Raw genomic sequence first — 12,265 nt, 5'->3', positions numbered from 1 at the left:
GCATGCCATTACAATGGCATGCGATTTGTACAGGCACCCTGATGGGTGATTACTATGTTAAATGCACCCCCATTGTTAACAAAACCCCCACTATCAACGCCGAAGCGTTGATAGTAGGGCAGTGGTACGCATCCTCTGACCTTTTCATATCCCCACTATCCACATCGGCGTGGAGTTGATTTTAGAGACCGAAGCGTGCCGAGCCCTGCGAGGGGATGTGGAATACATGTGAAGTTATCCGCTACACTCACCGCGCTTCGGTGGCTCGCCACACTATATAAAATAATTTATGACTGATTATATAATTCATAGCGACTTAAACCCAGCAGATAAATATATCTATGCGCACCCAGCTTGCATGTGCCTTGGTGATATAGTTTAAAGAAATATGGATCACTTATACCAGCATCCACAACCGAAGTTATTTTAGGTCAGCTCTTGTAAACCATAATATATATATTTTAATAGATCATATATGCACATGTTTAGGAGTTAAGCCATTTATTGTTTTGAACTATACCAGGTATTTTACAAATAGAGCAAGTCCCTGGGGATGCACTGTGCTATGGAGCTGTTGAGAAACCTGTGTTTGTTGGTGGCCAAGTACCAGAATAATGGCAGGTGCTGATGATCCCCCTCCAACACCTATCTCACCAGCCACCACCTTATTTCTTTCATTTTTTTGCCCTCTACCTGTACACAAGGTCTATGCATTCAACAAACCTTGTGGAAAAGCTTAAGAGCCATTTGATAAATGCAACATTAAGACAGGCCTATGTTTAAGCCTGGTAAGCAGAAGATGTGAAGGAGCACAAGACAAACCATAACACTTTAAGAGCTGTAATCATTAGACTGTTCAGAAGGACTAGTGATTTAGATTTGTTTAGATGTAGTTGTATGAAGTTTCCATACAATACAGAATTTAAGTATCTGCATAATTGTAGCATCACTATGTTCACTTAGTGCAGGAGTGTTCAGAAATCTTCCAGAATGGCAATTAGCACTACAGATTGGTCCACATGAGTGAGGACAGTGATCTGAGATATACCCTTTCAGACAGAAAGTCTGCAAATCCCAGGAAATGCTGTGTCATTTTGCTGGGAGCGGCCTGACCTCCCCTTTACACAGAACGCATTAATACCCCATTCTCACTGCTGCAAAAACACTAGTTTTTGCCAGGGCAAGCAGCAATTTCCCAAGTCCTGTCTCAGTGTGAAAGGGACTCTGTGAAATTCCCAGGTGTTATGCCCTGGGAATCACACACTGTTTTTTTGCAGGGTTTTTACTGGGTAATACACGGGTGTATGGCAGTGTGTACAGGGTAGACCTGTTTTTTCTCACAAAAAAAAAAAAACACAAGTTCATTGCATTGCTCAAAGCTGCTTTTAAACAGCCAAAGATACTTTTTAAACATCCAATCAAAAGCTGCTCTTCGATGCCACACTTGATGGCAGGCATACCAGAGGAAGCAGTGTGAACTGGAATTTCCAGAGTCTAAGGTGCAGTACGAATGGGGTCTGTAGAGCTGCGATGCTCTCTGCCCCGCCAAAAACACAGGATTTTGCAGGGGCGGCAATGAGAACACAGCATAACAGGTTGAAAATTTCTACCAGGTAATTTGCTGAACACAGGTATTTCTTTTGTGTGAGAGAGTCAACTATGGTCATAAATCCAGTGTCATCGACCCTGCTCAATTCCAGGGTTAGAGACACGAGATTTGCGACACGGGTGTGCTCTTCACAAGATTACCGGGTAGAATTGCTTCACCCGGTAATTTCATTCTATACAAAACACTGAAAAAACTAAGCTTTCACATTAGTTTACACTAGTGTTTACTAAGGACTTCAACAGAGCATGTTTTCCAGGTCACCGAGCAGGTGCACACATTACTGAACACATACACTCCAGCAGCAGTCATGTAATGCCAGCCCCAATTCCAGAAATAGACATTGCTGAATACACAATTGGCATCAAACTTGCTGATCTATGTGGTTTCAGATTGAAGTCAAAATCTGCACAAGCAATGAAGAGGGCAAATCCAATTCACACTAAAACCATCTGAATTGCAGATTTATCCTCCCCCATCCAGAGACTAACTGGAGGATAATGTTGCTTAAGAAACTCAGGTAAGATATTTAATAGACAAATTTAATACAGCCTGAAACCACATATTTGCCCAATGGTCATAGTTGGGCTATACACTCACACGCTGTCTGGGACAAATCTCCAAATACATGAGTTATTGAGGAAACTGGTCTTCAGGCTGATGTCTGGGCTTGCTTTGCCTACCTGAAGCATAATCCATAACAAGCTTCAAAGGTAAAACAGAACTTACTGCAGCTCATTGGATATCGCCCTCAGGCATTGTGCCATAGGACACCTTTCGTTTACCCTTTATCTACAAGTCACCCATATTGACCATCAGTTAACCGAGCCAACATGGGTAGCATACTTAAAGGTTAATGTTAAACTATTGCAAAGTCTGCTCTGTACCAAGGAGAACTTCATATAAAAATCAAGACTAGAGTGGTCCAAAGAATATTTATTGGAGACTTTAAAAGTGCAACATAACCCAGATGGCAGATTGCTTTAGGCTTCTTCCTTTGGCAGACGGTCTTTCTTGAGTGGACCCTGTGGGAAACAAGTGTAAACACAAGCTTTATATGCAATGCAAGTTACCTGATCATTAAGAAACATAGCTTTATTTAATCCTATGCTAAAATTGAACACATTTCAGATTTCATAAGAAAACTTTGTTAACAGGCACATTTAAACATTCACACCCGTGAGGCATAGGTAAAGCACTCTGCAATTGCAACCATTTACACCTGGGTGCATATAACTGGTGCCACCATGCATGACCACATTGCAGTGACTGTTAGCTTTGCTACATCAGGGACTGGATGTTTTAAAGTACAAAAACTTTAAAATCTAGTACAGCTTTAGTATTTGATTCAGTTATCAATTGGCCCAGATGCGGTCATATTCTGCCAGCCTCTGGCAAGTGGGGAAAAAAAACCCACACAACTCTGTAGTCTACAAGTTCCATGACCCTTTTAAAAACAGGAAATGGAACTGAGGATTCCATGTTTTGACATACCTAGAGTTCATGCTAGGGTATTCTCGCAGTGCAAATTTGAAACAAGATACACCCTGCTCCTCTAGCAGCACCCTTCTAGAACAGCTTGGCCATCTGTCCCTGCAGATGTGAAATGCCACTGCTCCCCTGCGGGGACTTCAGCACTTCCTGCCCACCCCAATGGTGAAGTTGCAGGCTGTACTGCCCACATCATGTTGACTGCTGTCCCCTGATCCTAGAAGGATCACTAGATACCCGTTAACCGGTATGAACAAATGTCTTGGAGGAAGACTAATGGAATAGCCTTTCCAGCTCAATACCCATGGTTCCAGTAACGCCTTATTGTAGTGGTTCCCAAACTGTGCCGTGGCACCCTGGGGCGCCTCGGAACACTTGCAGGGGTTCCCTGGGATGGTGGCCCAGGACCAAATAAAATTTTGGGCGCTGTTATGAACAAAACGAGTGCTTGTGGCTGCCAATCATAGAAGGTATACAAAAAGAAGCAGTCCTGTCCAAATAACTAACCCCAAGGATTACATAAAAAAAATCCTCTTTTTTTTTAACTTAAGGGTGCCGTGAAATAATTCTGATACTCTAGGGTGCCGTAATTCAAAAAAAGTTTAGAAACCACTGCCTTATTAAAAAAAAGGCTGACACACACACACACACTATTCCTTACCATGAAAGCCTTCTTTTCCTCTGCAGTTTGGAAACGTCCATGTCCAAATTTGGAGGTGGTGTCAATGAATTTGAGGTCAATCTTCTCTAGAGCACGACGACTGGTCTGGACAAGGAGGGACTGGAAAGAGAAAATTGACAGTAAGATGCTTTAAGATCTATATCACTCAGGGAACTTATTTCACAAAGCCAGTGAGCAGGTACACACCTTGCGCAGAGTGAGCACTCTCTTCTTGGTCCCAATAACACAGCCCTTCAGCATGATGAAGTCATTTTTTACTTCTCCATAATGAACAAAGCCACCCTAAGGGAACATTATAAATCAGAGATAGCATATATTAAAGTCAGAACATTTAATTTAAATCACAAGTGTTAAGTGGAAATTACACATACAGATGCTAGTAAATTTTCAGCTACTGTGCAAAGCAAATCTAGGACAGCACCTACTTGCAGCTTTCACTACATCCATATACTAAGCTTGATATAATGCAGTTTAACCAAATACAGAAACATCCAAGTTAATTAAGGTGGACATTTGTTTTAGGGCCAACACCACTCAAGACATTTGTAGGTGAAGGTGCCCAAGCCAGCTTTGCATGACAGCTATTTTGAAGTTACTTGTACTACAACCTATATTTAATTTGTCTTAGCATATTGGTGCTACAATGTACATTTTAGACTAATCAAATTTGAAATTAAACTGATCATAAAGTCTAATGTAGGGTGCAAGCCAGAATGATTTGGCCCAAAATGACCCAATTTAGATACAATTTATACCGACTATGTAAATTGGCCATTTCAGATCCTGATCTGAGCCTCATGGGTAGTTATTCATACCCTACCCGCAGCAGGAAGGATCTTAAAAAAAAATAATAATAATAATTCAAGTGGGTACGCATTGCGATCAGAATCAGATCCAGTTTGTGAGCAGGCAGTAAGATAGTCTTATGACCCATTCACAATGTGCATGGTTCTGGTGTGTACTAGGCATAATGGTCACAATTTACCCTTAGCCATGCCACCCCAATGTTCAGTCACACTTGATATGGGACAAATGTATTAAGCCTTAGAACAAAGTGAAGTGTAAAAGATAGCCGGCTCCTGACGTTTATCAAACCCAGCCTGTAACCCTGTTTGGCTAGTCCTTCCCACTACACATCATCACTTAAGGCTTAATACATAGGGCAATATGTATCAACGCAACATCCATGTATAGCCAACTATCAAAAGACTCAACTGCAAAATCAGGAACTTACCAGAGGGTTGATACTCTTATCTGACAGATCATAGTCAGTTGAAGCATTGTTCTTTACAAGCTTGCCATCCTTTGAATGGTAGCCTTGCCCAATCTTGTATATCTGGGAGAAAAAAAGAAAAAAAAATTTTTTAGAACAGAAGCTGGCCATACATCAGAAATACTGGTCTTATGATGATTCAACTTCCCGGCAGTCCTTGGATTTTATGACATAGTATGTTCAAAAACCACCATCTGCTGCATTATTGTATGATCGAAGCTTCATTTAAATAGGGCTGGCCTACTAGGATCAAAGGGATAGGACTACCAAAAATCTATTTTATTTATTTAATTTACAGGTTGCCAGCAACTGCCAATCTGCGTTATGCCATTATTAAATAGCCCGAATGCAGCAATACTCTGAAAACAGAGTTCAGAGTAGTGACAGAATTGTGCAAAAGGGTCGTTCACCGCTCTCTTCAGCGGTTTCTAAACCTCTGTGGCTCCCAGTGTCTTCACTGCCATAGGCAATCTGTAAGCTGCACCTCTCTTCTCTGCTAGTCAGGGAGGGAGTGTCACATGACCCTGGTTGTATGAGCCATCTAATGACAGATTGAATGTGCTTAACAGCACATGCAATCTGCTCCCAATCCCAACTGATTGGACGTGCAGCATGTCAGAACAGAGGACCAATCCTCCAATCTCCAGGGGCCAGAATTGTACAATTGTGTGCACACAATCCATTAAGATTGTGTGAAAGGTCTTTCTGATGTATGGCCACCTTTACAATCACGAATGTGACCAATTTTCCCTTCAACTCCCCAGCAGTCGTTGATGGTTTTTGGACACAATCTGTCAACCAGTTGAGATTGTAGGGTTGGGTACAATATCCTTCTGATGTATGGGGGCCTTTAGTTAAGTACCAAGCAAACCAAGAGAATTCATGAACCTACCTTCTTATTGATCTCAGTGCGATGATGGTAACCTTTCTGGCCAGCACGAGCCACGGAGAAGGCCACACGGGCAGGATGCCATGCTCCAATACAGGCTACCTTTCGTAAACCTCTGTGAGTCTTACGTGGCAACTTCTTTGTGTGCCAACGGCTAGTCACACCTGGAAGGACAGAACAGTAGTCAAATAGGGAAAATACACATACTTCCATATACAGTTTACACACATGTTCTCAGAAGGAAGGCAGCATGGAATTAATCCTCACGGGTGATCGGGCACTGGAACCAGTGCTTATTCCATGTCCTCATCACTGAACAGATAGTCTAACTTGTCACATTTGAAATGTAGAAAACCTTTGATTAGGTGTATGCATTGGCCAATAAGGCTTGGTCTCTAATTCTTAAGTCTCACCTTTGTATCCTTTGCCCTTTGTGACACCAATGACATCAATCATTTCATCCTGGCCAAAGATTCCTGACACTGCAACCTGCTGCTCCAGCTTCTCACGGGCCCAGTCCACCTTCTCTGCCACTTTACCACCATTCACCTGAATCTCCATGAGATGGGACTTTTTCTGGCGCAAGGGGAGTAGGCGCATCTGGGGAAAAAAGGGATCATTTACAATAGCAGTAATTGTAATTCATGCCATACATTAAAGGTCAACTAGACGTTAACCTTCAATTCTCCTTAATTTTATAGACCAGCAAAGGATTGAGGCAGGTGGCCAAACCACTCAATCTACAGACTATCCATGTTTCCCAAATCACCTAGCTGGTGCACAGGTGTAGCAATTGCTAACTAGCACATTCTCATTTCTACTATAATGGTTTAGGACTTCTCATACAAAGTAAATCTAATCGATCTTCCAGTGTGGCCAACCCTGGACTAAAGTGTAGCATGACCAGGTATTATAGGGCACATTAGCACCAATACTACTTCTCCCTAATGTACAAAAGTGGATATTACCAGCAAAGGCTACAAGACAGCATGCTGATGTACCAGCGGCAACTGGTTCAATACCTGCTGCAGGTGTCATGACACAATAACATCCACTTCAGTGGCTGCTTGGCTCCATTGGAGATTTTTCACTGCTTGAGAGATCACATGCCAGGTTGATGCATGGTGGGATGAGTTTTCACTCCCCAATCCAGCAAACAGCATTAGGAACTAGCTTGTCAAAGCTCTTAACGGAACACTGTTTAACTTAAGTTGACCTTAAAATGAAGCCCACATTCTAAGATTTGTTGGGACTACAGTCATCCCAAAGTCTGTCCTTGACAGACACCAGTCCCTGACCACTTCCTTTGCTGTATACTCATTGCAGCCACCACTGCCCAGCATCGAAATACTCTCCACCCATATTCAGTAAGGTTATTAACAAGACTAAAGCAGCCCATACACGCGGCTATGAGGGCGTGCTTTCCGTGCTGTACTAGCACGGACCACATTGCATTGCCTGTGCATGCAATTCAATGAAACCCAAGTACAAAAAGTATGTGCAAACACACTTGTACTTGGGTTTCATCGCATTGCATGCACAACACATGCACAGGCAATGCGTGCTAGTACAGCACGGAAAGCACGCCCTCATAGCAGCGTGTATGGGCTGCTTAAAGGTGGTATTAATTGTGTGCCAATTTAATGACAGGGGAAAGCTCAGCACGCACACCTTTTAGTGCTGTTAAGTACCTTATTGAATAGGTAAGATCTTCATTTTTAAAAAGGTTGAATCATTTTGTTGGAGGCTGTACTGTTAAATCCAGATGTTCAAACTCTACAGCTGGAACATTGCATTCTGACAGTCGATGAGCTATTGGACTGGAGAAGAACGACCCCATCCTCTATGTACATTCAATAGAAATTCTGAAGCCAAACAGCTTATTTGACTGAACACATACCTGTGTATGGGCAATGACCCTGATGACCTGGCAGTATTTTTTCATGCTAGCGAAGTCTTTCTCCAGCTGCTTCTTGCCTTCTTCATCTTGCCACTTCTTGCAGTACTTGGTGAAAGCCTTCTTCTTAGATTTGTACCTTTAATGGCAGATCATGAGAGTTGGAGTGGACCTTCATCATGCCCCACACAAGGACATGAGAGGAAGGACCCAGACCATTAAGGGTTTGGCTCATTGCATGGCGTCAAAGGAGCTTTTCAGCCAGCAAGCGGAGCCTGGAGCTCATCAGACAGAGGCTTGCAAGGCCAAAGCTGAGAGGAGCTGCCAATGGTCATTCCAGGTGCATTTAATATCAGTACTTCCAGATTAGAATTATGCAGAATAGACAAGGTAACATTACAAAACTAATGTTGTGTATTCCTAATGCAATAAAGGCAAGATCACCATGCCATAAGTAATTATCGGACCACCACTATTCTTTACCCAAGAATGTGCACAGTAATACTCACCAGTTCTTATAGAAACGCCTCTTGCATTCGTCACTGACATGTTCAGCAAAGATGGTCTTGAAGCTACGGAGGCCACGTGGAGTCTGGACATAGCCTACAATGCCAACAATGACCATAGGTGGAGTTTCCACAACAGTCACCGCCTCCACAACTTCTTTCTTATTCACCTCTGAAAGATTGAGACATAACAAAAGGTTATCAAGCTTAAAGTTGACTTCAATTGGTACTCTACAAAAAGGATGAACCCTAACATTTATGGCAAGACTCACTGGCCAGGGACATAGGAGAATACCTAGAAAGTCACTGCAAAGCAATCTAGAGTGGCGAGTATTCAATATACCTGGCAACAACTAGCACACTGGACAAGCTAAGCCACTAACCTGAGGAGGTTATTGCACAACAAACTTTAAGGGAGATACAGGATTTGATGCAATGCTACATAATTATAGTTGGAAAAGTTTAACGCCAATACCCATTATAATCAGGGCCTTTCCTTCACTGGTAAGATGTAGGTCTTTCAGCCAACTGCTTCATTATTGCTATAGGGTCTCCTCTGCACTAAAGCCCCATGCACACTTGCCAATCAATCGATCATATCCAGTTTGCACACAATATATCTCAAACTACATGCACTCCTACAGGTAGTGCATGATATCTGTCTGTACATGCAGGTCAATGCTAACTATAGTCAATTACTGCATGTTCAAGAGGTGATGTCCCTGAACTATATTTGCCTTGGTGACATACCACTGACATTAACAAGATCTTTTGTTGATTATTTTGTCTGTATGGGCTTATCCTTTACTCTGGCACTTAATGCAACAGTTAAAGCCATCACAATTCAGGAGCTTACTAAATGCTACAGTCAGCACTCGACATTCAGCAGAGACAGCCATAGGCTGTCAATCAGTCCGCCCGTCGAAGACATTTCATCATGTGTAGCCTCCCTAAGTAGCAAATGCAAGACTATGGGCCTTAAACACAAGTTGTGATCAAGGCCTTGCTGTATAGCAATAGAAAGTTAGACCTTATAACCAATAGGATTCAGTTCACTTACTTGATCCAGGCCTGTCAACTTCTCTGACAATGTGTGTCATGCCAGCCTTGTAACCCAAGAAGGCAGTAAGATGGATTGGTTTGCTCGGGTCATCTTTGGGGAAGCTCTTAACCTTGCCCCTATGTCTCTTGCTGCGCTTGCGGGGCAGGAAGCCCAGGGAACCGTGCCTGGGAGCGGAGAACTTTCTGTGAGACTGTAGAACAAGATCAAATTAGAAGTTACAGGTTTGGTCTGAGCAGATACTTAAGAGCTGAACGTTTAACAAGCATGTTCAGGTATACAGTTTATGCCTCTAAAGTTGCACTGTTTCTGATGTAGTGTATAGGTAACACCTACAGCTGTCAATAGTAATATGCATTTCACACTGCTGTGAGCATGCCATATTGTGGCTCAAAACTCCCTTGTCAGCACTTAATACATACCACTTCCAACCCCTATATCTTCAAATCACACTTATCCCTTGGTATTGTTCCCGCTAAGCTTTTTTGCCCTACCCTGGCCATTGTTTTTAAAGCCTCAAAATGCACCCTGCCCTTTGTGTTGCACTGGCCGTCCTTACATTGCCACTGAGAACTTTGTGTGCCATGATGTGTAATGGGCATTATGGTGTGTGGTATAATGTGCAAGGCATTACAGAGGGTGCTATAATGTGTAATTGTCATTACAACAAATTATGTAACGGGCATAGCAGAGACAGGCAGTGTTAATGGTGTAATCCTAATTCAAGGTGACATATTTTATTTCGAATGTATAGTTTCTCATTTAAAAATATGCCCTCCCAATTGATGAAATTGCACAGCCCTAAAGAATTCCTAGAGTGGGACTGCCACTTCACATTAAAAACATTTCCTAAAAACCCAGCACATGTCAACATATACAACGTGAACTAGACAAAGATAATTACAAACTCTCAGCAACATTTTAAGTTAACTAAAAATAGCAAGTTCACTAAATGCTACAGTCAGTATTCGACATTCAGCAGAGACAACCATAGGATGCCAGTCAGTCCGCCCGTCGAAGACATTTCATCATGTGTAGCTTTCTCAATAGCAAATGCAAGAATCTGGGCCTTAAAAGTCATACAGTACTTGTTTTACAGCAAGTTAGTAAACAGCCCAATCTACTTAAACCTTAAAATAGACAGCCATGGCGTGTGCTAGATGGGCAAGCAGCTGATATTACCAATGGCTTTGCCTAAGACTACAAGCCTGCGAGGTGCCCGGCTATCAGCGACTATAGCCCGGGTGCCGGGTATAAACATAGCGGCCTAGCGGGGACAGCTGTAGACATGCTATCGGCCTACGTGAACGATGCAGACAGTTCCTTAACACCGGAGCGGGGTGATGGCCAAGCAACACGTTATGGGACAGCACCCCAAAGCGCAGCGACCTCGCACCATGCGTCCCGAATCCGATCCGCAACATTCCGGCCTACAGGGCAAGGCTGCGTTAAGACAAAGTTCCGTCACCAGCTAGTGCGGGCAGCAGCATGACCATATACCGGGCGTGATATCGCGGTCACTTAGCAGAGAGCAGGCGCGTATGTTGCAGGCTGATCCGGGACAGGATGGCTGTGCTAACCGATAGATCGCAATTCTAGGCCGAGGCGCTCACTCACCATGGCGTCCCCTCACTGAGCCGGAAAGAGAACGTCTTGTACACGTCTACAGCTTTTATACACACGCAAGGAAATCTCCGCCCATTTTTTTCTCCGTTCTGCACAGCTTTATCAATACCGCACAGTCGCACACTGCCTGACACTGTAATTTTTCATCAACGACTACTGTGTACAGCATGGTAATGGTTGCCTGCTTGACCCTCTCCTTCAGGGAGAAAATGCTCTGTTCCTGGGCTTCCCTGATAATGTATGATTGTCATCACCTGTGGTGAAACACCTTTCTTATCAATGACCTAGCTCCCCACATGTGCTGGCAATCCTACATTACCAGGGAAGTCCAGGAACAGAGCATTTTCTCCCTGAAGGAGACGGTCATAGGCAGCTGTGGTGTACTAATAGATAAAAGTCCTATACTGACAACAAGCCTTTCTTTATACTTGTGATGCTACATTCAGTATTTGCAGTTTTCTGGAAGACTAGACTAGAGACTGAATTCAAGGACTCCGTGCCCAGGAACTGTCTTTCATACCTTTTGGTATTGTATGGACTATTCCCGGGCACCCACACATATGGGGCGACCCAGGAAGCCTGGCGCCTTATAAACTGTGTTAAGGACGCTTTGCGGTTTGCCAGAAATCGACTCATATTGAGGAGGGAGAGAATGTCCGTTCAGGACTGCCGCAGGCTGGTTCACAGCCTGCTCAGAGACTATTCCATTCGGGATAGCCCTGAGGAGGAAGAGGACTAAACCCCTTTTCTTCTGGTCCTTTCCCCTTGTTTGGACTGTTTTATAAGACTTTGGGACCGTGGCCCCTTCCCCCTCACTTCACAATGTCTGTTGTTTTGTTGATGTATTTCTATTTATTGCCCTCCCCTTATATGTGTCTGTCTGGTCAATAAAGCTTCGGGCATGTGATTCCTCCTCCCTCACCCCCTACCCTCCACACCCATAGTCTTGTATACTGTTGTGTAAATGTTACCGTTAGAATGCATAGTGCATAGTATAGTCTATAGTGTAAGTTTATCTTGTACTGTATTTTATAATATGTACTATACTGTTTGCATGTGTACTGTGTTTTGGCTGTGCTGCGACACGGTATATGTGTGATATTTGTTATCGTCTGTTTTTGCATTCTTTATGTACAATAAAGACCTGCTTTTTCAATCAAAAATTTGCAGTTTTCTGGTCCTAACAATTTATTTTAAACAGAAGCGGTAGAATTGGTTGCCTACCTGACCCTCTC

The 12,265-nt window shown here is 43.1% G+C and overlaps 1 protein-coding gene and 1 non-coding gene across 2 annotated transcripts; both read right to left on the bottom strand.

The window, feature by feature from the left end:
• Positions 1 to 2,527: 2,527 nt before the first annotated feature.
• On the bottom strand, positions 2,528 to 11,177 carry RPL3 (ribosomal protein L3). Its single transcript, XM_083156514.1, has 10 exons — positions 11,022 to 11,177; positions 9,405 to 9,597; positions 8,348 to 8,516; positions 7,842 to 7,977; positions 6,355 to 6,541; positions 5,945 to 6,105; positions 5,014 to 5,115; positions 3,966 to 4,061; positions 3,759 to 3,878; positions 2,528 to 2,631 (listed from the first exon to the last, which is right to left on the bottom strand). Exons 1-10 carry the CDS (start codon positions 11,022 to 11,024, stop codon positions 2,590 to 2,592), a joined length of 1,209 nt encoding a protein of 402 aa, XP_083012640.1. The 5' UTR covers positions 11,025 to 11,177; the 3' UTR covers positions 2,528 to 2,589.
• Positions 6,169 to 6,262, bottom strand: LOC146030144 (small nucleolar RNA U83B). Its single transcript, XR_014455647.1, has one exon. It is a non-coding gene; the product is annotated as a small nucleolar RNA U83B (small nucleolar RNA).
• Positions 11,178 to 12,265: the final 1,088 nt, after the last annotated feature.

Source organism: Crinia signifera, chromosome 8 (genome assembly GCF_055691185.1).
Source record: "Crinia signifera chromosome 8, ASM5569118v1, whole genome shotgun sequence".
NCBI lineage: Eukaryota > Metazoa > Chordata > Amphibia > Anura > Myobatrachidae > Crinia > Crinia signifera.
Note: the sequence above shows the minus strand (reverse complement) of the source record. Positions and strands in the feature narration are given on the sequence as shown.